The 26265-nt window shown below is 32.7% G+C and overlaps 1 protein-coding gene and 1 long non-coding RNA gene across 2 annotated transcripts; both read right to left on the reverse strand.

The window, feature by feature from the left end:
• Positions 1 to 8059: 8059 nt before the first annotated feature.
• Positions 8060 to 9478, reverse strand: LOC126882463 (uncharacterized). Its single transcript, XR_007697357.1, has 2 exons — positions 8641 to 9478; positions 8060 to 8349 (listed from the first exon to the last, which is right to left on the reverse strand). It is a non-coding gene; the product is annotated as an uncharacterized LOC126882463 (long non-coding RNA).
• Positions 9479 to 12855: 3377 nt separating this feature from the next.
• On the reverse strand, positions 12856 to 26153 carry LOC126882702 (uncharacterized). The gene is made up of 2 exons (XM_050647683.1): positions 24643 to 26153; positions 12856 to 13027 (listed from the first exon to the last, which is right to left on the reverse strand). The coding sequence occupies exons 1-2, from the start codon at positions 26151 to 26153 to the stop codon at positions 12856 to 12858; spliced, it is 1683 nt and encodes a 560-aa protein (XP_050503640.1).
• Positions 26154 to 26265: the final 112 nt, after the last annotated feature.

The raw sequence follows: 26265 nt of genomic DNA on the forward strand, positions 1-26265 counted from the left end.
TTTTTGAGAAAGGGGTGAATTAGTCCCTAGACACAGGGTAAATTAGGGTGAGTTATATGCACTTTTGGTACAAACACGTCTACAGGAAAATTGTTCCAGGTTAAATTTACTATCGAAGTATCACATTTTAAAGTCAAGAATCCCAACCATGAAGTACTTCAGCTTCTTGTCAACGAACCCCAGATGCGAAGGCTCAAGAGGACTAAACCGTTCAAGCTCGTGTAATGTGTTAAGTTGTGCCGGGCTTAGTTAGTGTTGTGCATTGTATTTGTAGCCACAACAAAGACGTGAGCAATTAGTGAAAAGCAGAGTCAGTGCTGTGCTGTGTAACCACAACAAAGAAGTGGATTTCATGTAAAAAAAGCTAGGATGGACCAGGTCGGTGGCGCCCAAAATCCCGACAGCCAAAATCCCGACAGCCAAAATCCCGACAGCCAAAATCCCGACGGCCAAAACACCGACACGCCAGAATCGCGACACGCCAGAATCGCGTCACGCCAGAATCGCGACATGCAACAATCCTCGCATAAACAAAAATCACGTCCACTACATTTTGAATATTTATTGTTTCCTTTTCAAATGCAATACCAAATCATATTATAGAATATCGAAATTGAAAAATTAATTAATTACTAATAAGTACATTCCTAATTATTATTTATTTTAAATGAAACAATCATTAAACACTTCATTTTATAATATAAAAGCTATACTTACTGAAATGGAAGGTTGTAAGTGACATGATAATATCTATTATATGAAAGTAAACTTGAATTCAGGATTTGATTATACATATAGTATTGGACTATATATTGGCAAAAAAAATAATGTAATTCATATACCCATGTTAGAAATTTTATTTAGAAAATTAATTCATATTAAATGGTAAATACTTTTGTGTAGTAACAAATATTAAAAAACAGATGGCCATAAACAAAAAACCAGAAATAAATGTAATTATATGTTAAAAAGGAACTTATCAAACCTGTCGGGATTTTGGCGTGTCGGGATTTTAGCGTGTCGGGATTTTGGCCGGTCGGGATTCTGGCGTGTGGGTATTTTGGCCGTAGAGATTTTGGCTGTCGGGATTTTGGAGTAGACCCGGACCAGGTAACATCTAGTTTACAAACATTTTTTAGGGAAATTGGGTTAAACAAAAAATACTGATTAATCTTGTAGATTAGGTGTATTTATATTGTTTTATGATAAGTAGAAGATGGAGAGAAAATGTATTAGAATTTAAAAAAGTAAATGGAAGAATATCTTATTTAAGGATAAAGAATAGAGCTGCTAATATCTCAATGATAAATATCTATGCACCCACAGAACAAGCCGATGATCAAGAGAAGGATGATTTTTATGAAGCTCTAGAAAGGCTCTGTGAGGAAATTAAAAATCATGACACACTTATAATTCTAGGAGATTTCAATGCAAAGATGGGTAAAGAGGAACATTGGAGATCGGTAGCAGGGAAAGAAACAGCACATGACACAACAAATGAAAATGGAACAAGAGTGGGCAATCTAGCAACAGATATGAATATGTTTGTAGTAAGTACTAAATTTCGGCACAAGCTAGAGCATAAAATAACATGGCTTATTCCAGGAAGAAATACAGGAAACCAAATTGACCACGTTCTAATAAATAAAAAGAGAACAAGAATGATCCAAGATGTAAGGTCATATCGAGGCTAGAGTTGCACAAGTTTGACTTGAATGTTTGAAATTGACTTGAGTTTGACTTAATTTCAAGTCAAACTCAAGTCAATCCTTCTGACAAATAATTCAAGTCAAGTCAAACTGGTAAATGGTTACAGGTTTGAAAATCCAAACTGTTTGTCAAACTAGTTTGAAAGAGTTTGAAAAATGATTTATTTTGTAGATTTATACTTTTTGTCGACATAGAAATGTTAGTTGCGAAATAAGATAACAAAATTATAAATATAATCAGTCCCATATGAAAGTAACTTGATACAGGCAGCGATTAAGTCAAAATAGAGTCCTAAATTCAAGAATCTATTTACGCCTAAAATTGATTGCTGGCAAGTTTCGTTTTATCGGTAATCATTGATTATTTCATGCATTCTATTCACTTTTTTCACTATGAAAAGGCGTTTGATAGTATCGAGATGTGGGCCATAGAACAAGCTATTAATAATTGTAGAATAGATTCGAGATATAGACAACTAATACATAATATATATGAAAATGCAACTATGATAGTACAACTAGACGAAAATACAAATCCCATCCCTATTAAGAGAGGCGTGAGACAAGGAGACGTAATATCGCCAAAGCTTTTCAACCTAGCACTAGAAGACGTCTTCAAAACGACAAATTGGTCAACCTATGGGATTAACGTTAATGGCAAGAAGCTAAACCACCTCAGATTCACTGACGACATTGTGATTATAGCGAGCTCATTCGAGGAACTGCAAATTATGATGGAGGAACTCGCAGGCAGCTCCCAATACGTCGGCCTGAAAATGAACATGAAGAAAACAAAAATAATGACAAACACAGATGACCCCAGACGCATAACTATAAATGGCAGTGAGATAGAAAAAATCCAGGAATATATCTACCTAGGCCAAATCCTGAAACTAGACAAAGAAAACCAAAGTGCGGAAATTAATAGAAGAGCGAGACTAGCATGGGCAGGATTTGGAAAACTTGGTTGGATACTTAAGAACCGCAAAATACCTCAATATTTGAGAACCAAAGTGTTCAACCAGTGCATCCTTCCTATCATGACATATGGGTGTCAAACCTGGACCCTAACCAAGGCAAATATGAATAAACTAGCCACAACACAAAGAGCTATGGAAAGAGCAATGTTAGGTATACGACTGTCAGATAAAAAGAGGAACGACTGGGTAAGATCAAAAACAAAAGTCGAGGACATAACAACAAAAGTTGCCAAACTTAAATGGAGCTTCGCAGGCCACACTGTTAGACAAAAAGACCAACGTTGGAATGCAACGATACAACATTGGAGACCTTACCAAAGTAAACGACCGAGAGGAAGACCACAGATGAGATGGGTTGATGATATTAAAAGAGTAGCCGGAACGAATTGGAAATATGTTGCTCAGGATAGAGACCGATGGAAGGAGTTGGGAGAGGCCTATGTCCAAACGTGGACGATAGAAGGCTAAGAAGATTAACTTTTTTATATTTTTATTTGAGTGTTACCAATAGATTACAACAAAAAATTCGTTGCATGGTTTTTTATCATACCAAGTGTAATTTAATCTACTTCAACAAAAATTTATGAAGGAACAACAAAATATAAATATATTTTGACAGAGCAGGTTCAATGAATTTTTTGTAATTTTGAATCAGATGTCGTTTTAATGAACTAGTTCCACTATTTGCCATTTTATAACGCTGTTCTTTATTTTTACATATTATGCACTTTGCAATTTTCATTGTTTTTCAATTGCCTGCAGTAACATCAAATAAATCAGTATATTGCGTTTTCTTAATTAATTCTGTTTCGTCTACAGATTTTTTCTCTTAATTTTTGCAGTGTGAATTCCTTCAAAATCAGATTCAATTTGTTCTGGTACGGATTCTGATCCGAAAAAGGTTCAGGTTCAGACATTATCGCACAATGTATACACTTCAAAACGAACGTAACAAACAAGCCAATCATATACATATTAGCAGTGTACAGGTTCAGACCAATCCAAATAACTCAAAACAAAAGGCTATCAATTAGAATTAGAAATAAACACGTTGCGCAATATGATATTCAAACTTCAAACTGTTTGAAGAAGTTTGATTTCAAGTCAAACCTAAAGATATCGAAATCAAGTCAAGTCAAACTTTTTTACAAAAAAGGTTTGGTTTCCAAGTCAAGTCAAGTTTGATGAGTAAAATCAAATTAGTTTGACTTGATGCATCTCTAATCGAGGCGCGGATGTGGGATCTGATCACTTCCTTTTAATAGCAAAGCTTAAGCTAAGAATGATAGATATGGAGAAAAAGAAAACAAAAGGAAGAGATGGAGAATAGAAGAGTTAAAAACAAAGAAACGGCAATATCAACAAGAAATGGAACAACAGCTATTGGAAAATATAGAAAATGAAAACATTAAAACAGACTGGCAAAATATACGAAAAAGTATAGAAAACACAGCAGATACAGTGCTAGGAAGAAACTATGTAGAAAAAATGAATGACTGGTTCGACAATGAGTGCGAAGAAATATTAAAGAAGAAAAAATCAGCAAGACTCAAATGGTTAAGAACGGGAGTCACAGATGATTACAGAATATACCAAAAAATCAGAGGAGATACCACAAAACTAATAAAACACAAAAAGGTGAGGTGGATTGAAGAAACCATGGATGCACTGGAAAAAGACACAAAAAACAACGGCAAGCTGTATAAATATATTAACAAGCAAAATAAAAAATTAAATATGGCAACAATAGAAAAGAAAGAGTGGCAAAATTATTTCAAAAATCTCTTAACGCAAGAATATATACAAGCAAATGAAGATGAAGTTTTGGAAATAACAGAAGAAGAACGGCCTGAACAAAACATACCAACGGCAGAAGAATTTAACGAAGTGATAAACCAACTAAAACAAAATAAAGCAAGGGGAACAGACTGTCTAGTTAATGAGTTGATTAAATATGGAGGAACAGCCATACAGCAAAGATTGCATAACCTAATTAAACAGATTTGGATAAAAGAATCAATGCCTAAAGAATGGGAAAAAGGGTTAATGGTTCCGATATTTAAAAAAGGAAACCCAAAAGTTTGTGAAAACTACAGAGGTATTACTCTTCTAAATGTAGTTTATAAGATCTTGACCACAATGATAAATAAACGATTGATGGAGCATACAGATATAAAAATAGGGGAGAATCAAAATGGTTTTAGGAAAGGAAGATCTACCGTAGATGCCATACACATAGTGACTCAGACAGTCGAGAAATTCTATGAATATGACATGTGGCTGCATATCCTCTTTATTGACTTCAAGCAAGCATTTGACAGTATTAAGAGGCCAGAAGTAGTAAACGATATGAGGAATATAGAAGTACCTGGAAAGATAATAAGACTCATGGAAATGACGATGAAAGAATCAAAGGCATCCGTATTAACGCAGGAAGGAACAACAGAAGAATTCGAATACAATGCAGGAGTAAGACAAGGAGATGGGCTGTCAACTACGCTCTTTAACATAACATTAGACGCCATAATTAAGACGTGCAAACTCAATGGGACGATCACCAACAATTCAATCCAGATAGTAGCATATGCTGATGACCTAGCGGTGCTGGCAAGAGACAAAAGAACCTTAGATGACATAACCAGACAAATTGAAAAGGAAGCGGTGAAAAGAGGCTTAACAATAAATGAAGAGAAAACTAAATACATGAAAATAGAGAGGAAAAAGAAAGATACAGAGGAAAGAAATATAAAAATCGGAAATTATAATTTTGAAATAGTCAGTAATTTTCAATACCTGGGAGTCACAATTAACAACAAAAATGAAAGAAATATAGAAATTACCAACAGAATACAAGCGGGTCATAGAGCATATTATAAATACAAAAGTATTTTAAAAAACAAAAAAATCAGCAGGGTTACGAAAATCCGAGTATATAGAACAGCAATTCGAACAGTGGTGATACATGGGGCAGAAACCATGAGCCTAACAAAGAGGGAAGAAGAAATGTTAAAAATATTTGAAAGAACAATGGTAAGAAGAATTTATGGACCAAAGAAAACAGTGCACGAAGATTATGAAAGGCTCTTGAATTTAGAAATAAGAAACATACTAGGAGGCGAGGACATAGTGAAAGCTATAAAAACCCAGCGACTACGGTGGTATGGACACTTAAGAAGAATGGGAGAAGAAAAAGATGTAAGAAAAGTTACAATGTGGAACCCAAATATAACAAGGGCGAAAGGAAGACCAAAAAACAGGTGGGAAGACCAGATATTGGAGGACATAAAAAGATTGGAAGTGGAGACAGAAAATACAGGACCGGGACATATGGAGGAAAATAACAGAGGACGCTAAGAGGAACCCTAGATTAGACTAGTTAACTTGAGAGAAGAAAGAATGTGGAGTGACTCACCACAATAAATGAGTCAATGAGCTCAATAAGAGTGGCTCCAACTCCGCACGGAGTGTATAGCCTACATATACATATATACAGGGTGAGTCACCTCTAACGGGACGGAAGATTACAGCGAAATAGTAGAAGATTTGAAATTTTTTTTAAATTAGTAGTTTGCAGGTTCATAAAATCTACATTTTAAAATTATTTTGAAATATACAGGGTGTCCCAATAAATGGCGGCGTATCAAAGTTATATTTTTTCTTATGGAACACCCTGTATTTTATTGCATTTTTTATTGTCCGCAAAAAATAAGGTATAGTTTCATAAGGCTTCCCTATACCTATGTACAGAGTGTTCTGAGTTATGGTGACTTTTCTTAAAATGTAAAGTTTTAAAAGAAGGCTTATTGTTAAGTTATTTAAGAAATTATGAAAAAAATACTTTTACATCTAAATAGTCGGATATTGGTTAAATATATTCCATGATTAATTATTACACAATTATTTACAGGGTGTTCAATATTTACAGTTTCATTATTGGATTATTCAATGCGTTATACAGTGGCGGCTCGTGGAATTTGAGCAGGGAGGGCGCAGATAATAACAATTGCACACAAAAATTTGCCCTCAGGGATTTAGTAGGAATTTGATCAGGGGCAGCGGGTTTTCATTTTTCTATCGGGTGCAAAGTGGATTTCCATTTACTATTTGAACGGTGTCTTTGCAATTTTTTCCCTAGAATGTTTGCTGAGAACTATTGTAGGTTTATATACGCAGATGGGCAAATATGACGGCAAAGCTTTTGACGCGGCAAACGGTTTCAAGTTCGTAGAAAACATTAAATTGGCGTTACGCAGGTAAACGCAATGAAGGGCAATACTCAAATAGGGGCAATAATTTTTACGATGGGCTGGTCGGCAAATTTCTCAAATTATGGGAAAAACCAACTTTACCGACTTTCGGCTCTGGTCAAAATAAAATAGTTAGGTACAACTTACAGGAACTAGGTACCTACTACATATTTAAATTTTCAAATACAAACAAATTTGATTTATAATAGTTTAATAGTTCTATTCAAGAAATACACTACAACATTGCGTTCGTAATAATTAATACATTACAATTACTTTTTAAAATTAAAATCGGCTCTACGGTCTTTCATAGCAATAAATTTTTCCATAACTTTTTCCTCGAAATCATTGATCCCATCATGAAGTAAATTTCGGTTTATGGACATCATAGCTAGGGCATTTAGTCGATCATTAAGCATTGTGTTTCGCAAAAATGTTTTTATGCGCTTAAGGGTTGAAAAACAACGTTCCGATTCTGCAGTTGTCGTTGGAGTTGTCACAATAATTTTTAACACCATTATTGTTTCTGCAAAGGTTTCGGCAAGATTATTCTCTAACATAAACGTGAGAATGTTCATAGCTCCAACAATTTCTTTTAAGTCTGGCCTCGAATATATTACTTCTAATTCAGTCTTTAATCTGGTCTTGCATAACACGGGATAACAAGTAGTTACAGCATCTAGAATATTAACTGGAAAAGTTTTCGAATATTTTGAGTACATGTCTTTGTTGAATAGTTCAGCCGCTTGCAAATGGCCCCGATAAGAGAACCTTTCCTTCATTTGTGTTGTTATTACATCACACACCTTCTTGGCAATAACACTTCGCATATTATCATCAGTTCTTCTTCTTTTAGCACTTTCAAAATTTGATTCAAAACTTTGTAACGAGTAAGCGATAGACTACCCCAGCTAATTGAAACAATATTCGAAAATATTACCCCAACTAACCAAGATAGCCATCGTTACACCCTTAGCTTAGCTCAGTCACTCAGGTGTGTGTTGGTCTTGTCCCAACCTCAGATATGAACTATGAAAATTGGAATGGAAGCAAACAAAACAATATATTTTAACTAATCATGTTTATTGTTCATAAAGATATAATAAATAAAATGACTTGTAAATTGCATTAACAAATGTATTTAAATTCTTGCCAAAAACTAACAATTCTGGATTATACTTATGGCTTTTGGTAGCTGATGGTATCTTCTTGATGTCGTATGGTACTGCTGCTGGTTCTGCAACGGGCTCTGGGGTTGTAGGTGTTGTATTCCACCAGGCCTACGGATGTTGGTCGTTGCAGTCTTGGTTATGTGGTTGCAGCCCTGATGACATGGTCCTCGTTGTTGTATCGCCGGCGATTTGAGGGTTGTTGAAACTCCCGGAGGGAGAAAAGTGGTTTCTTTCCAAAAAACTATAAAATAGAGACACATATCAATCATCAAGAAGAAAAACCAACGTGTGCCATCTGCCGTTCTAATCGTCAGAAAGAGTAGCAGATGACAAGAATAAATCAAATGAAATTTAGATGAGAATAGTTAAAATTCTGATTACTAAACGTGCATACATGTAAATTAAAAGATAATTATATTTGAAACTAAAATATCAGAACACATGGTCTGACATTGGAAGTTAGGTTAGATAAAAAACAATTAGAAAAACTGTTAGACGGAGAAATATAATCACAATATAATGTTATCCTTACCCCAAGAGATGATTTGATGAAATAGAAATGATTTATTTTTCGAATTACATGCCTTTTTAAGGATTAATTTTTCCCTTCCAGTGTATGTCAGGGAGTAGGGGGTCAAGTCGATGAAGTGACACTGTCATTGAAAACGACATTTAAAATGACAACCAAGTACTATGAAGTAGCGGCATGTTCCGTATTGAAAATACAGATATTTGGAGAGTATGAATATACGATGTATGTTCAGTATGATGATTTAAATGAAAGAGATATATTAAATAGAAGATAATAAAAGAGGGTAATAAAAGAGAGCGCCAACCGATTTTTAAAGGGGAAAATGGGTAAACCAATTAGAAGAAGATAATTATTAATGAAATATTAAAGAAAATAAGGTAAAATAATTATTTTAAAAATAAAATATCAAAGATGTGACGTTTGTAACGTTACACACTCCTCTCACCCATCAGAAAAATTTTGAACACAGGTGAGAAATTTTTCTCAAAGAAAACAGGAATGTTACACACTCCCTCCACTCATCAGAAAAATTTCGAACACAGGTGAGAAATTTTTCTCACAGAAAATAAGAAGACAAAGTTCTAACCAGAAATAAATATATGCTGTAGTAATCGTTCAAAACAAATCAAAAATAAATACTCATAATAAAGTAATTATTAAGTCAATGTATATCGTTAATTTAAATTATTATTCATAAAAAATTTTAAAGTACCAAAATAATTTTCAGATGTTACTCTGGGGAAAATAAAAATATTACCCAATGAATTGTAGTATTCATCACACTGTAAAATATTTATTCATTATAAATAAATGACATCAGAGAATATCTATCTCTGGAAAAAAAAATAAATGTACTTTAAAAAAGTATGAAATCAATTTAAAATTATAAAGATTTATATAAAGTGTAAGTATTAATCAAATTCAACTAAAAATCCAAGTAAGTAATAATTAAAGGTAAATAAGTTGACCTAAGCCAAATAATGTTGTTATTTATAAAAATGAATTGCAAATATTCAGGTATTTATATAAAGTAAAAGGCATATTATAACCAAATTTAAGTAAATATTAGGGATATCACATCCTATATAAAATAAATAAATAGCTATTGGAGCTACTAACAACAACTGAATCTCGAACAAAATAACAAGTACTCGGATAACAAGTACCTAAAGTAAGGTAATAATATATAATAATCAATATGATAAGGTGAGTAAAAGCATATAAGTAGATAAAGATAACATAAGTATAATATGATAAAAAGAAATGCAAGTGCAACTATAGATAAACCATTAAAAAAAATAAGTACCAACTATATGGAAAGCCAATAAGACAAAGTTCTACACCAAAGGGTTTGAAAAAACTGCATAAAACCAGTCCTAAAAGACTTAACCAATAAGTTAATAAAGAGAGAGAGAGATAATGATACATAATGCAAATGCTACTTCCATCAAATACATACCAGGGATCTACACTAAAGAAAAAAATATAGATATAAAAATGCATAAATATGATTTGCAAAGATGGAAAATAACAAATGCTAGTAGCTAAACTACAATCATACTTCAAAGCGCCACAATTCTACACCAGATTTCTAAAAGTAGATATGCATAGAATTGTTTGAACTCCAAAAGAAAAAATTTATAAAAGACATCATCCTAAAAATAATATACAGCATTAAACTGTATATCAACAGTCATTAAGACCAAAAAAACGGAACTCAGACTCAATAGATCTGGCCCAACCCTATGGATAACTTATATGTACCCTAGGAAAAAAAACACTAGGTGTCTATGCAGCTATATATAAGCCATACACAACTTATAAGTGCCGGATGAGGCTTTCGTGCTAATCTGTATCAAAAATCAGTACAACACCCAAAATAAAATAATAAAACAATAATATATAGATAAATAGGGCATTGTTAAATAAAAAAGATGTTAAATATGATGTTTATCATAATTAATATAAGTGCACTAATGCAAAAAATTGAAAAATGTAAAATATCAAGATTTACGAACAAAAAATTTTTTGAGATTCAACACAAGAAGAAGAAGAATGATTTAAATTAATATTCTGAATACGTAAAGAAGAAGAATAAGAATAAAATACCTCAATGAAAGAAAAGAAGTTGAAAATTGTCCTAGTCTTTACTATACAAGTAAAGTAGTATATACCATCCGAACAGAAAGTTCGACGGAAACAACAAAATTTTTGGTAGTTGTACAAAATGAAAACAACTAGGAAATATAAGAATAAGTAAAAAGTAATTGAAAATAAGTAATAAAACAAGATTTAAATGCACTTTAGAGTACACAGAAGTACCTATGAAAAGAACATAGAAGAAATAGTACGTATAAAAAGTACAGAAAATATGACAATAAATGGAAAAATTCTCTTGGGTTTTGGAAAGTTACGACAAAATAAGAGTAATTAAAGAAGAACTACCAAAAAAAACTGGTTAAATTGAAAAAACAGAAAAAACACCATGTGGACATTACTATCAAGGTCCTATCATAAAAATTAGCCAAAAAAAAAGTAGGTAAAAAATATCAAAATGTTAAAAATACCAATATTTGCAACTGTAAATGTATTTTAAATCAATTATGCTGAAATATATAATTAAATTATTGAAACTGGTAATACTTTTTGACCCATAACATGTGAAAATATATAAAAATTAGTCAAAAAGGTAGTCAAAAAGTACCAAAATAGATAATATATATAGATTTACTGCAAAAATTGAATATAAAATGAAATATGTGAAAATAGTATTTATTAATGCTTGTTGTCTGCTACCAAACCACACATTCACAGCTCGATTCTTCGGATAAGACAAGTGCGTTGGTGCGCCAGTGTAATTTAATTAAAATTTTAATTTCATCTTTAATTTCATCAGTATCATTTCGAATGTTGGTAATACTTTGCTCAAAAATTTCTAAGTCCTTCTTCAATTCAACACTGTCCTTATTTCTTGATTGGAGTTGATTATAAAGTATATCGACTTGCGGCAAGACTTTATGGAAAATCGTTAACCAAAACATAAATTCTGGATCTTCTAACGCTCGCCTCAAGCCAGAAGCCTCATTGGGAGTAACACTCTTTTCACATCTGTCCTCGACCTCTTCAAAAACTTCTATAAGTTTCTCACGATTTTCATATACAGAATTAACCGTACGAATATTATAGTTCCATCTAGTGACGGCCACTCTCGGTAATCTTTTATTTACTATTTCTTCTAAAATATCGCATCGATGGGAAGAATTTGAAAAAAACGATGGGATAGCTGATAGATTATTAAAAAACACTCGCACTTTAGGGTTTTGCGATGCGGCTTTCTGCATAATTAGGTTTAATTGATGGGCATAGCAATGTATAAAATGTGCACTGGGATATTTCTGTTTAATTTGGATTTGAACACCGCTGGTAGAACCGCTCATAACATTTGCACCATCATAAGTTTGCGCTATTAGTTTTTGAGGAGTTTTTAAAATTAACGGATCTATTTCGTTTTCAATGCAGGTTTTTAACCCAGCTGCTGTTTTATCCATAACCCTTAAAAAGCCCCAAAAATTTTCATAAATGGAATCTTCGTAGAAATACCGTAATATCAATACCATTTGACAATTATTTGAGACATCGGTGGTTTCATCGCATTGGATAGATAAAAAGTCGGCCTTTTCAATTTGATGGGAAATTTCTTCCCGACAAACTAGTAGCATACAGTCCAAAATATCATTTTGTATGGTCTTGGAGGTTCCTTTAAACACAGTTGCTTTCTGTAAATGTTCTTTAAGTGTAGCATCCAACTCTGCAGTAAAATCTATCAACTCTCTAAATATTCCTCGATTTTCAGATCCCTCGCTTTCGTCATGACCTCTAAGTGCTAGTTCAAAAGAACCGCAAAATTTTACACAGCTAATAATTCTTTTCAAAATGTGTCGGTTTTTTCTGACTTTATTATTGTGTAGTACTAAAGACTCCCTGTATGCAGAACTCAATTGTGTTAAAATATTGACTTTGCCAAGCAATGCGAACCCTGTGCATGAATTAATATGACCACGAGACGATTCATGTTTTTTTATTTTTGCAGGAAGGTGGTGAAGATCTTTTATCCCTGTTCTTGCCCAATTTCGGTCCATCCCTGATCCGGCATTGTAAAGTAATAAACACGGGAAACAGTACAATAAATTCGAAACGTCACAACCACAAATCCAATTATTTCTTGTATAAATGTCTCTTGAAAAATGGCGGGTGAAACTTCTGTTTTCTGCTTTGCGTTAACTTCAAATTTGGCAACGGCCTACCCAATTCTTTAATTTTTAACTTATCTTCAAGTGGCAGATTGGAAAAGTTCGTATTTAATATATTATGAACAGTATTCATGATGCTAAAATAAATTCGTTCTAATTAGCCCATGTGTTATAATATGAAAAATATGTGTACTTACGTAATAAGAATAAGTGAAACTTTAAACACTACTACTGCAAACTTTTCCACTGCTTTCGCTTTATTGTTGTCAGAGATAACTGCTTGCAAAGCTTCTTGCCGCGTGCTTTCTTGCTCACTGAGGCCGCTAAAGAAGTGCGGCCAAAATGCAACATCACGCAACGTCTGAAGATGAGTGGGAGTGTTGGTCGACCGTCCTCGATTGCTATGGTTTTACGTGGCCGCACTTCTCTTGCGCCCAAATATCGTGCGTGCCCTCTCAACGTGGTCTCAACCATCGCCTACGTCCTATAAAGCTATGACAAGCTGGTTGAGCGTCGAAAAAATATCAGACAGTCTTTTTATGTGAATTTCAACAAATTAAAATTAGAATAGAAAATGTTGAAGTTGGTTGTATCAGAATTTTTTAACCAACATTATATCTGGGAGGGCGCGCGGCCATGCGGCCTCAAAGAGGAGCCGCCACTGGCGTTATATGATGCTTATTTTAAATGGAACACCATGTATATTAATATACCCTTATACTAAACGGAGTCACCTCTTTCGAATGGTATATGAATGTCCTATACCTAGGTCTAATAGTTATTGCGTAATTTACAATTATTTAAATTCTTAATCTGTAAATCGAGTTTAAAACAAAAGATGTATCTCATTGTATGACATTGTCATTGTATGACAGTAGGGTCTGGTAATTATTAAAAATATAAACATCCGTGTATGATATTCAAATTTAATTGTTCCTAAAAATGAATAATCACGTTATCTACGAAAGAGTAGACATGGTACTTTGCATTGGGGAGTGTTTGCCAAATTGTATCTTACCTTCTTAAGTTTACGCTCAAAAGTATCCTAATAGAAGACACCCAAAAAAGGACGTTTTTGAGAGATTTCAATAGATTCCGTGCTACTGGTAATGTTTCACACGGAAAGTTAAATAAAAATAAACCAGTTATTTGTGATGACGTCAAGGAGCTTGATGTCCTGCTTTCTGTTACGGAAAACCCAAATACTAGTAAAGAAAAAATTTCGGGTGAATTGTAAATCAGTCAAACGACTGTTAGAATACTTAAGAGAAACCACTATTATCCATATAAAACTCAACTACACCAGTATTAGACCAAACAGGATTATGATAAATATTTAACTTATCGTTTATGGACTTTAAACTTTATGGAAGATCCTGATTTTTTAATGTATTGTATACAGACCTACTTTTCATAATAATGGTCTAGTAAATAGACGTAATTTTGATTTCATTATGATACAGTAAACAAACATTTATTTCGTACAGTTTGAAAATCGATTGTGACTATAAATATTATTTTTAAAACCAATTTACCGTTTAAGAAAATTGTAAATTACGCAAAAACTATGACTCCTAGTTATAGAACATCCCTATACCATTCGAAAGAGGAACCTGTGCTTAGTACAATAATTTATTAATATACTTGGTGTTTTATTTAAAATAACCATCATATGACACATTGAATAATCCAATAATGAAACTGTAAATTTTGAACACCCTGTAAATAAATGTGTAATAAATAATCATAAAATACATTCAACCAATATCTAAATATTTAAATGTAAAAGTAATTTTTTTATAATTTCTTAAATAACTTGAAAATAAGCCTTCTTTTAAAACTTTACATTTTAAGAAAAGTCAACATAACTCAGAACACTCTGTACATAGGTATAGGGAAGCCTTATGAAACTATACCTTATTTTTTGCGGACAATTAAAAAATGCAATAAAATATAGGGTGTTCCATAAGAAAAAATAAAACTTTGATACGCCGCCATTTACTGGGACACCCTGTATATTTCAAAATAATTTTAAAATGTAGATTTTATCAACTTACAAACTACTAATTTAAAAATTTTTTCAAATATTTTACCATTTCGCTGTAATCTTCCGTCCGGTTAGTGGTGACTCACCCTGTATATTGTTTTAATAAAAAAAAAGTCAAAAATATTTATTTTTACAAAAATTTATTCAAAAGAAAAGCAAGAAAAAAAAACACGAAAGAAGGCAAATTTGTTTTTTGCCCCATAACTTTTTTCCACAGGGATATAGCATTGCTTCAGCGAAAAATAACATCCATCCTTCCTCTTTAAAACGAAGTTAGGAAAAAATCTCTAGGATTTATAGTTTCCGAAATAGAATTTTTCAAATTTCGCCGCTCACAAATTTTTTGCCATTTTCCCTATTATTTCGCAAACATTTTTCTTTAACTTTTTTCTACGAATTTCTAGGTATATGCATTAATATGCAATGGTGCCTTTAGTAGAAAGAGAAGTAAATTTTCCTTTAAAATGGTCTATTGTATAAGATTATATGGCTATTTTTAAGCAAGTTATGCTTTTTCAAGGTTTTATACTTTTAATGATTTTTGATATTTTTAATGATTATTTTTTAAATTTTTCATTATGACTTCTTTTCTTGTACATTTAGGTATATACATTGTGGAATAAAAAAGTTTATTTTCTTTACTTAAAAATGGTGTATTACAAAAAATTCTAGGACTATTTTTAAACAAGATATCTGTAGGATATCCAAGGGTACCTTTTTAATTTTTTTTTATTATTTTCAATTAAAAGAATATAATTGCATATTATAACATAATTTTTAATTCCAAATACCTTTTCTTAATAACACTTTTCGATATTGTCAAATATAAAGGTACTTTATTCTTGGGCGAAATTCATATTTTTAACATATCTAAATATACAGGGTGTCCCGAAAAGATTGGTCATAAATTAAACTACAAATTCTGGGGTCAAAAATAGGTTGATTGAACCTCACTTACCTATATACAATAGTGCACACAAAAAAAGCTACATCCCTTTGAAGTTACAAAATGAAAATTGATTTTTTTTCATATATCGAAAACCCTCAGAAGTTTTTTATTGAAAATAGACACGTGGTACTTTTATGGCAGCAACATCTTAAAAAAAAATTAAAGTTAAATTTGTGCACCCCATAAAATTTTTATTTGTTGCATTAAACCTACCCCAAACTTTTGTGTACGTTCCAATTAAATTATTATTGTGGTACCATTAGTTAAACACGCTGTTTTAAAAACTTTTTGCTTCTTAGTACTTTATCGATAAGCCAGTGTTTATCGAGATATTTTGAATATTTGTCGAATCAACCACATATTAGTATATGGTTAAGTACGATTATAGAGACCTGTTAATAATCTGAAAATTTATTTATAATTTACATTTTTAGGTATATTTCGAAGAAGAAGCTACATCTCGATAAAAGGTGACTTATGAAAAAAAGACTAAGAGGTACAAGTTTTAAAAACATTGTGTTTAAGAGGATCGGTACGTATTTTCGGCTGCAATGCTATCCAAATGGGGATTCATTTTCTTCGAATCCTGAGAAAACTAATAAGTATTTTTGAAAAATTTAAACGCAGAATGAAAGATCACATTATTAGCGAGGGCCGAAAGTCCCTGAGAACTTCTATAATGTTTATTTTAATAAGTTACAGGGGTGAAAAACTAAGAGAAAATTTAGTGTGATTTTTAATTTCAAATATATTATTCAAAATAAACTTTTTATTTATTCTAAGGGACTTTCGGCCCTCGGTAATAATTTAGTCTTTCATTCTGCGTTTAAATTTTTCAAAAATATTTATTGGTTTTTTCAGGATTCGAAAAAAGTAAACATAATGCCGTGGTAATATTTTCCAAATCTATCTTTGTCTTACAACGCACTCAGCCGAATATAATATTGTCAGCATATATTGTCAGTCAGACACTGACAATCAGTGACAATTTTAAATATTTGACATTGCATCGGGAATATGTTGAGTTATTAATTAAATATTATTGAAATATAGTGTATTTGATAAATAATTGATTTAAGACGTGAACTTAATAAAAAGTTCTTTATTGTGTATTATTTGTGGAAGATCCAAGCAGAGAATACATCAGGATAATATATTCTGTGATCCAAGTATTTTGTTGTTAAAGATGTTCAAAATTGTAAGCGTTCCATAACAATATATTATTAAAAAATCACTTTAACACTTTTCTTCTTTTCTCGATTGAGTATTAGTCTTTGTTGTACAAATAAATTATTACAATCACTGAATACATAGTTAGTGAAAAAATTATCACATTTATTAACTGAATTAATAATTTCCAATTATAAAAATAACAGTTATCCAAGAACATTCAAAACCCATCTCTTTAAATTAATGATGACATTTTCAAGTAGAATGACATTCTAGTAATGTTTACATATCAATACCAGTGTGAATTTTACTACACGTAATTTGCCGTGTAAAGACAGAAAAAGTAGGGATACACGTAAAATATTTGCGAATTATGTACCCATAGCCTTAACTAATGGTACCACAATAATAGTTTAATTGGAACGTACACAAACATTTGGGGGTTTAAAGGAACAAAACCCCCATAAAATTTTTACGTAAATATATTGAAAAAGAAACCGCATCTCGATAAAAACTGGCTCATCGAAAAAATACTAGGAGGCAAAAAAGTTTTAAAAACGTTGTGTTTAACTAACGGTATGTACCACAATAATGAATTAATTGGAACGTACACAAAAGTTTGGGGGGGGGGGGGTTGAAGGGAACAAAATCCCCATAAATTTTTTATGGGGTGGACAAATTTCACTCTAATTTTGTTTTAAGATCTTCCTGTCATAAGAATGATACATGTCCATTTTCAATAAAAAATCTCTAATAGTTTTCGATATATTGAAAAAAATCGATTTTCATTTTGTAACTTCAAAGGGCTGTAACTTTTTTATGATCACATTTGTACCAAGGTAAGTTAGGTTCAGTCGAACTATTTTTGACCCCAGAATGTGTGGTATAATTTATGACCAATCTTTTCGGGACACCCTGTATAATAAAAAAGTTGTAATGAGAAATTTAAAAATAATCGTAAAATATATCAAAAAGCATTATAAGTATAAAATTTGAACAACCGTATCTTGCTTAAAAATAGCTATACAGCCATCTACACAATAAACCATTTTAAATATGATTGACTTTTCTTTCTAAGTGCTGCGTTGCATATACCTAAAGCTACGTAGAAAAAAGTTACGGAACAAGGTTTGAGAAGTAACAATGAAAATGGGCAAAAATCGCTGTGAGTGGCGAACTTTGAAAAATAATATTTTGGAAACTATAAATCATAGAGACTTTTACCAAACGTCATTTCAAAGAGAAAGGATGAAGTTTTTTTACTGTGAAGCAATGCCTATACCTATATCCCCGTGGAAAAAAGTTATGGGACAAAAGACAAAATTGCTATCATTCTTGTTTTTTTCTTGCTTTTCTTTTGAATATATTTTTGTAAAAAAGAAGTATTTTTGACTTTAAAATCTAATGTTTTGATAGTAAATTTAACCTGGAACAATTCTCCTGTAGACGTGTTTGTACCAAAAGTGCATAGAACTCACCCTCATTCGCCCTGTGCCTTAGGACTACATAATCAATAGCTTAAAACGTCAGACCCCCTATTTGAAATTTAAGAAATATTTTCCAAAAATTATTTTCAAACTTGACCTTAAGCTTTCAAGGTGTGAACAGCTTCTGTTTTGCCGCGCTAAAGTCTTCCACGAGTTTATGGTCTAAACCTAGCTAACAACCCCCGGTGTTGTTGTTAAGTGTGCATATATAGACGAGAAAATAAAATATTAACCTCTAACTTTTTTAAAGTAAGACAGATCGTTATGAAACGTTTGGATTGGATTCGTCAAAGCTTCAAGAAAATTGTTGACCACTTGGCATAAGGGACAAATGAAAATAACATTGTTGTAAGCGGAAAATCCATTTTTCAAAGTGCATCTCAAAGTACGTCTCAAATTAAAAATAATTGTTGCGGAATATAAAAAATAGAAGACGGCAAAATATTACAAAATATTACGGCTAAAAAGACGCATACTGATTCGTCAAAGCGAACTCATCTGATTCAAAGATATGTCCAAATTGACAAGTTACCAGTTGCTGGAATATACAGGGTGTTAGTAAATAAGAATGAAAAATTTTAAGGGCTAATTCTACATGAAAAATTAATACCAGTTTGCTCTATAAACATATGTCCGCAAATGCTTAGTTTCGGAGATACGGGGTGTTGAATTTTTATTTCAAACTGCCAATTTATTTATTGCTCTAAGACCAGTTGAGCTATGAAAATTAAATTTGGTGAGTTTTAGGAGGTAGTTATTACAAATTTTTAGACATACAATTTAGAATTTTGTATTCATCATTGGCGCGCCTACGGGCAATGGTCTGAATTTTTTTATAGAAAAAAATAGTACGCCACTGAGATATTTCGAATTAAAAATTATTTTTAAATTTCACGTCTAATTTATGATAAAAATCCTTTCTTGCCTTTTTTTATATGATGCACCGTTTTTATGCAGAAAAATAAAACATCTTGGCGCGTATTTTTCATTTCTATCATCAAGAACTATCCAATACAATAATACTAAACTAGAACAATAACAGAAAATATTACTAATAAGATTTCAACTAGATGCAAAGCTGCAAGAAATGTTTAAAATGATCTCCTTTACAGATAAGAGAAGAATTTTATATTCATCATTGGCGCGCGTACGGGTAATGGTCTGAATTTTTTGAAGAAAAAAAGAGTACGCCACTGAGATATGTCAAACTAAAAATCATTTTTGAATTCCTCGTTCAATTTACGACAAAAAATCTTTCTTTACTTTCTTTCATACGAGGCGCCGTTTTTATACAAAAAAATAAAACATCTTAACGCTTACGAAGTATTTGAGGTAGTTTCCATATGCATAGAAACTTGTTCAAATACTTTGTAAACGTTAAGATGTTTAATTTTTTTGCATAAAAACGGCGCCGCATATGAAAAAAAGGCAAGAAAGATTTTTTGTCGTCAATTGAACGAGGAATTCAAAAATGATTTTTAGTTTGACATATCTCAGTGGCGTACTATTTTTTTCTTCAATAAATTCAGACCATTACCCGTACGCGCGCCAATGATGATTATAAACTTCTTCTGTTACCTGTAAAGGAGATCATTTTAAACATTTCTTCCAGCTTTGTACCTAGTTGAAATGGTATTAGTAATATTTTCTGTTATTGTTCTAGTTTAGTATTATTATATTGGATAGTTCTTGATGATGTATTAAGAAATGAAAAATATGCGCCAAGATGTTTTATTTTTCTGCATAAAAACGGTGCACCATATGAAAAAAAGGCAAGAAAGGTTTTTTATCATAAATTAGACGTGGAATTTAAAAATAATTTCTAATTCGAAATATCTCAATGGCGTACTATTTTTTTCTTTAAAATAATTCAGACCATTGCCCGTAGGCGCGCCAATGATGAATACAAAATTCTTAATTGTATGTTATGAAATTTGTAATAACTACCTCTTAAAACTCACCAAATTTCATTTTCATAGCTCAGCTAGTCTTAGAGCAATAAATAAATTGGCAGTTTGAAATCAAAATTTAAACACCCCGTATCTCCGAAATTAAGCATTTGCGGACATATGTTTATAGAGCAAACTGGCATTAATTTTTCATGTAGAATTAGTCCTTAAAATTTTTCATACTTATTTACTAACACCCTGTATATGATGGCGGAATTGGATTTGAGTCTACCAGGCTCTCTGCATCTTCCATGCTCCCATGCATTAGTCTCTAATTATCCTGGTATGTGCTCAGGAGATGAAAGATGAGGCTTGAGCAGGCAGGATCATATCAATACAAAGAGCACTGTCTAATGTTGCGCTGACCAATAGGGTCAATTTGATAAGGGTACCGGGGCATACAGCTGAGGAAGGGAACGCACGAGCTGACACCCTGGCAAGAAGAGCTTCCTCTCTGCCTGTGGGACTTAAACCTGTGATTGCACTGCCCTTCAGTACTGGTCGAGGTAGTATCAAGCAGCGGGGGAGTCTCTTTTGTGGAGATTCCAGGATTCTTGCACCGGTGATGGAGGTATGTGACAAATAGTGGGGCCATCCAAAAGTCTTACAGTCCAACTTCTCCTTATAAGCCGTAGAAGATGCTCTCTGATGGCCAGTATGCTGACTGTCTACTGTAGACTTAGACGGCATCTACATTTACTTAGATTAATCGGAACGACTCAGATTTGGTTTGGAGCCCCTGCTAATTCTAGAAGATATGGGAGTTCGGTACAGTCTAGGCTGTTCGGATAAGGTGGGCAAAGAAACGCCGAAGACCAGATCCTTATGGACCTAGTCTGTATGGTAAGGGTGATAAAAAACCTGCCTTAGGAGATCTAAGTGACAAGTGTCTGAAGTGGACACAAATGTACCCCATCTACCATCACCATGATCACCAGGTAACGTTGACGATGCTCCTTAACACGATATTTTGATAACCTTGTATAATTTGGATGTTACTTTTTTTTGCACAGCCCCATAATTGTATCCCATATATGTCCAAATTGGTTTAAGTACTTGCCTATACAATAATAATTTATTGTAAATATAAAGAGCGAAATTTTCTCCCATCAACCAGTACATCTTTCTAAATTTAATTTCTAATTGTTTTTGTTTCGAATTGTTAAAGATTCTTCACCAATAACTAGCTAGCAAACTTCTCCAAATCGACCATCTCCCTTATTATCAATACGTCCTAGATAGAATTCTTGAAAACGACAACTACAAGCTATACTGGGATTACACGGTGCTCACAGACCAATCAATGGCATACAATAGACACGATCTCATACTTGTTAATAAACTTGGTAGGCAAACAACATTAATAGAGGTGGCGATACTTAACAACAATAATCTGCGTGTTAATCACAACAAAAATATCGCCAAGTATAGAGATCTCGAAATACAAATAGGGAGGCAATGGAGAATGGAAAGTACCCAGGCAATGCCTATTATTCTTTTTACTACTGGAGTCATCCCAAAGAATCTCTTAGAAAACATCAAAAAGCTGGGTCTAAATGAACATATTTACAAGACCATGCAGAAAGCTGTGCTACTCTCAACATCCAGATGCGTACGAAGATTCTTTGGGAGATATTCCGGCGTATCAAGCAGTGGCGAATCTACAGGGAGGGATAATGGGGAAATTTACCCCCTTCTTAACAAGTTCCAAAATTAAAGAAAAAAATTGTTGAAACATAAAAATATATTAGCTGACTTGAAACTCAAACCACAGACAGACAAATTCAACCCAATAAACTCGCTAGTTATGAAAATTAAGGGAACTTAATGCACATTAGTTATATTATTTATATCGTTTATGTAGTTTGGGTTTATCTTTTTTATGTCTTTTGATTGGTGTTTTATTGGAAGCTCCCCCCTCCTAAAGCAAATTTCCCCCCTCCCAAGGCAAAGGTCCGTAGATCCGCCACAGGTATAAAGTCACCTAGGGCTCGATAACACGGAAAGAGTCCCACCAGAGCTCAATTATTTCGATACCCTAGGTATCTGGGATGAGTGAATTTTCCCCTTAGAGGGAGCATTGGCCGCATGGTTAAATCTGCACAAATCTGCTAAATACATATTCTCTATTTGGGGTTTTTACTAGTTATTAAAAATGCTGCTTCGTTCCACGTTCACATTCCATAAATCTTCTGCATCGTCGCTCATCATAATACATAATTGGTGAAGTGTTTTGCAAAAACTCTTTTCTGCTTCGTGAAAATAAATTCCTAAACTTCAAAACCATACAAAAATTACTTAAAAGCAGAAAGTCCTGCTCATCGTTTACTCGTTTTTAAAAAACAATCTTCCATAATTAATTTAAGTGCAGTTATTTAGAGTGTTGATTAAAAATTAAATTTTTTCGCGGAAAAAACCCTTTTTCATGATTATAAATTAAATCAAAGCCAGACTCAAACCCCGTCCTGTTTCACCATTATCACGGTTGACTAATTTTCAATTTGCTTACATAGATTGGATAAAAAAAGGCCAAAATAACGACGTAAAAATAAGTTCAACGGCTTCAGTCAATTGGACTGGGCTATATTTTTATTTTTCTAAAAACAGAGCTTTCTCCCTTATAAATTTTAAATGTAACAGACTAAACAAGCCATAAAATATAATAAAAGCAGCCTTCTCTGAAAAATAAACTGCAGGCGCATTTGAGATAGATAGATTTATTTAACTACTTTACAAAAAAAATTGTTTGTAGCAAGTCAAAATTACAAAGTCAAAATAAAGAATATAAAAATTACAAGGTATATAAAATCACAAGGTATATAAAACAGAAATATAAAACACAACTTATAAATATGTATCACAAACAAGAGTATAGATTAACAAAAAATATTTTGTGTCACGGTAAGCATTTCAGTAGATGTTCTGCAATGAGTCATATATTCTTCCGAGCAATAAAAGCAATGTTTCAACAGATACCTTTTTATTACTTTTTTGAAACTGTTACAGCTTAGCTGTTTAATATCTTTTGGTAAAATATTGTAGTAGTTATAATTAAGACAATTTTTATCTGAAAGACGCAATCTAGAGCGATTTGTTCGTAAATAGTGACAGTAGAGTAGGTAGCGGCATAATTTTTAATTTGATGAAGAGAGGTCGGCAATGTTCCAGATAACTAACCCCTGCTAAAATCCGGATAGCTTTCTTTTGCATCCTAAAAATTTGAAGAGCATTTGTTGAATTGCCCCATAAGATTAATCCATAGCTTAGGTGTGAGTGAAATAAAGAAAAATATGTCACCTTCAATGTCTCAAAGTTGACAACCCTTGCTAGTTGACGAATAAGAAACAATGAACTAGACAGCTTCGCCTTTACTTGTGAAATATGAGCCGACCAGTTCAATCGATTGTCTATGGTTATTCCTAATAGTTTAGCAGTGTCTTTGTCATCTGGATCGCCATGTAAACCACTTGCAGATATAATCAAGTCCTGCGTTTTTTCAGTATTGAGTTTTAGTTTGTTCGCAGCAAACCATGTGCTAGATTTATCAGAGACTTCCTCGTAAGCCATTTTTAAATCCTCATTTTTATTACCTGATATTATGTATGTCGTATCATCCGCAAATTGTACTGATTTGTACGGAGATATGAAATGAGGCAAATCGTTGACATATATAATGAATAAAAGAGGTCCCAAGACCGAACCTTGTGGGACTCCATGTTTTACGGGTCGAAAATCGGAGAGATAACCTTTAGACACTACAGCCTGGTGTCTACCACATAGGTACGAAGAGATAAGCTTAAGAGGGATACCTCTGATTCCATAATAGTTTAATTTGTGGAGCAAAATGTCATGTGAAACGCAGTCAAAAGCCTTCGACAAATCGCAGAGAGAAATTGCTATGCGATTGCCACGTTCAAGCCCCTCAATCACCTCGCTCACAATATTATATACCGCGTTTGTAGTAGAACGAGCACTTCTGAATCCATATTGCGAGTTGCTAAAATAACTTTTAGACTCAAAATAAGAATATAATTGTTGTTTGATCACCTTTTCAATCACTTTCCCGAATGTAGAAACAATGCTTATGGGTCTGTAATTGTCAGCTTTCGAGGAATCACCTTTTTTATAGATAGGTAGTACCTTTGAGTACTTTAGTGCTTCTGGAAATACTCCAGTTGATAAAATTAAGTTAATAAGATGAGTGAAAGGTGTTAAAACTATTTGGTAAGTTTCTTTTAAAATTTTGCTATTAATTTCGTGAACGTCCTTACAATTGGAATTATTAAGAGATTTAATTATTTGAGAGATCTCATCTTCCACAACGGGTCGGAAACAAAAGGACTTACTCGGGGAAGGATAGTTTCTGTAACTGAAGAGGATATCGTTATTAATAGTGGGAAGGGATGTAATTATATTCTCTGCGATTGTAATAAAAAATTGATTTATTTCTTCTGGAGATAGATCTGGTTGTACCGAACTGGAACTTGTATTGCCTCTTTCGAAGTTTAATATTTTCCAGCAGTCTCTAGGTTTATTATTGGAGTTAGTAATAAAACCAGAGTAAGCCGACTTTTTAGCATTTTGTAACTGCCGATTATATTCATATTTTTGTTGTTTATATAGTTTGAAAATATCGGGATCCTTAGTGACATCTGCAATGTGTTTAATGAGAGAAAGATTAGATCTGTAAGACCTTAATTCGTCATTAAACCATTGCACGGGTGTTATTTTAGCAGTTTGTCGTACTTTTTTTAATGGAAAAAACTTTAATATTAAGTTGTTATAAGTTTCAGTTAAAAAGAACATCAAGACATCGGGATCGTTATTGGTGTCATAGAAAAAGTCCATCTTTGTACTAGCTAGTGCATATTTAAGCTTCTGCAAACCAGAAGAAGTAATAGACCGTTGAAGTGATTGATTAGTGTCAACAACTTTAAGATCAGAATCAATAGATATAAATTGTGCTCGATGGTCAGAGAAACAAGGTTCAAATACGCCCATTCTGTAGATATTTTCAGAAAAGTTAGTCATAATGTTATCGATGCAACTACTGGATTGAGATGTGATTCTAGTATAATCGTTTATCGTTATTTCTAGACCAAAAGACATTAACAGATTTTGAATATCATAAGAAGAGTCAGATTTAATTTTAAAATTTATATTAAAATCCCCAAGTATAATCAGTTTGTCTGCTTTGTTAAGTAAGAATGCTATAACATTCTCAAAATTCACCAAGAACAAGTCACAGTCACCATTACCTGATCTGTATACAGTTAAAACATTGGTTCTCATTGAAGGTATATAAATTGCACAAAACTCTGAAGTTTGCTCTACGTTATATTCATTTAGATTAAGAGAAGAATACATAAGATTTTCTTTTACATAAATTGCAACGCCACCTTGCTTCTTTTCAACCCTACAGAAAAAGTTAGCTAGTGAAAAGCCGGAGATGTTAATTAATTTTAGATTTTCTTCAGTTTGCCAGTGCTCTGAAAAACATATGACGTCATAGAACTTTTTATCCGCAAGAAAAGCATTGATCATATCGACTTTATTTGATATACACTGTAAATTGACATGAAACATGCTTACCGTGCCTTGTTGAATTAGGTTATTTTGAAAATTTGATGGAGGGTTAACGGTCGTTTCTTCATCCTTCATTTTATTTGAGTATGTGTTGGACGCTTCATAAAAAACCTGCTTACATAAGAGCCTACGGGCCATAGTTTTGGGTCCATCGCTAAACCAAAATGTTGTTCAAAAATTGAGACTT

This window comes from Diabrotica virgifera, chromosome 3, assembly GCF_917563875.1.
Source record: "Diabrotica virgifera virgifera chromosome 3, PGI_DIABVI_V3a".
NCBI lineage: Eukaryota > Metazoa > Arthropoda > Insecta > Coleoptera > Chrysomelidae > Diabrotica > Diabrotica virgifera.

Coding starts and splice junctions, on each gene's coding strand:
- LOC126882702 (XM_050647683.1), bottom strand. CDS start 26,153: ATGAAGGATGAAGAAACGACCGTTAACCCTCCATCAAATTTTCAAAAT. Junction 13,028..24,642: donor GTATTTCCAGAAGCACTAAA/GTACTCAAAGGT, acceptor AATTTATTTTAG/CATCATGAATACTGTTCATA.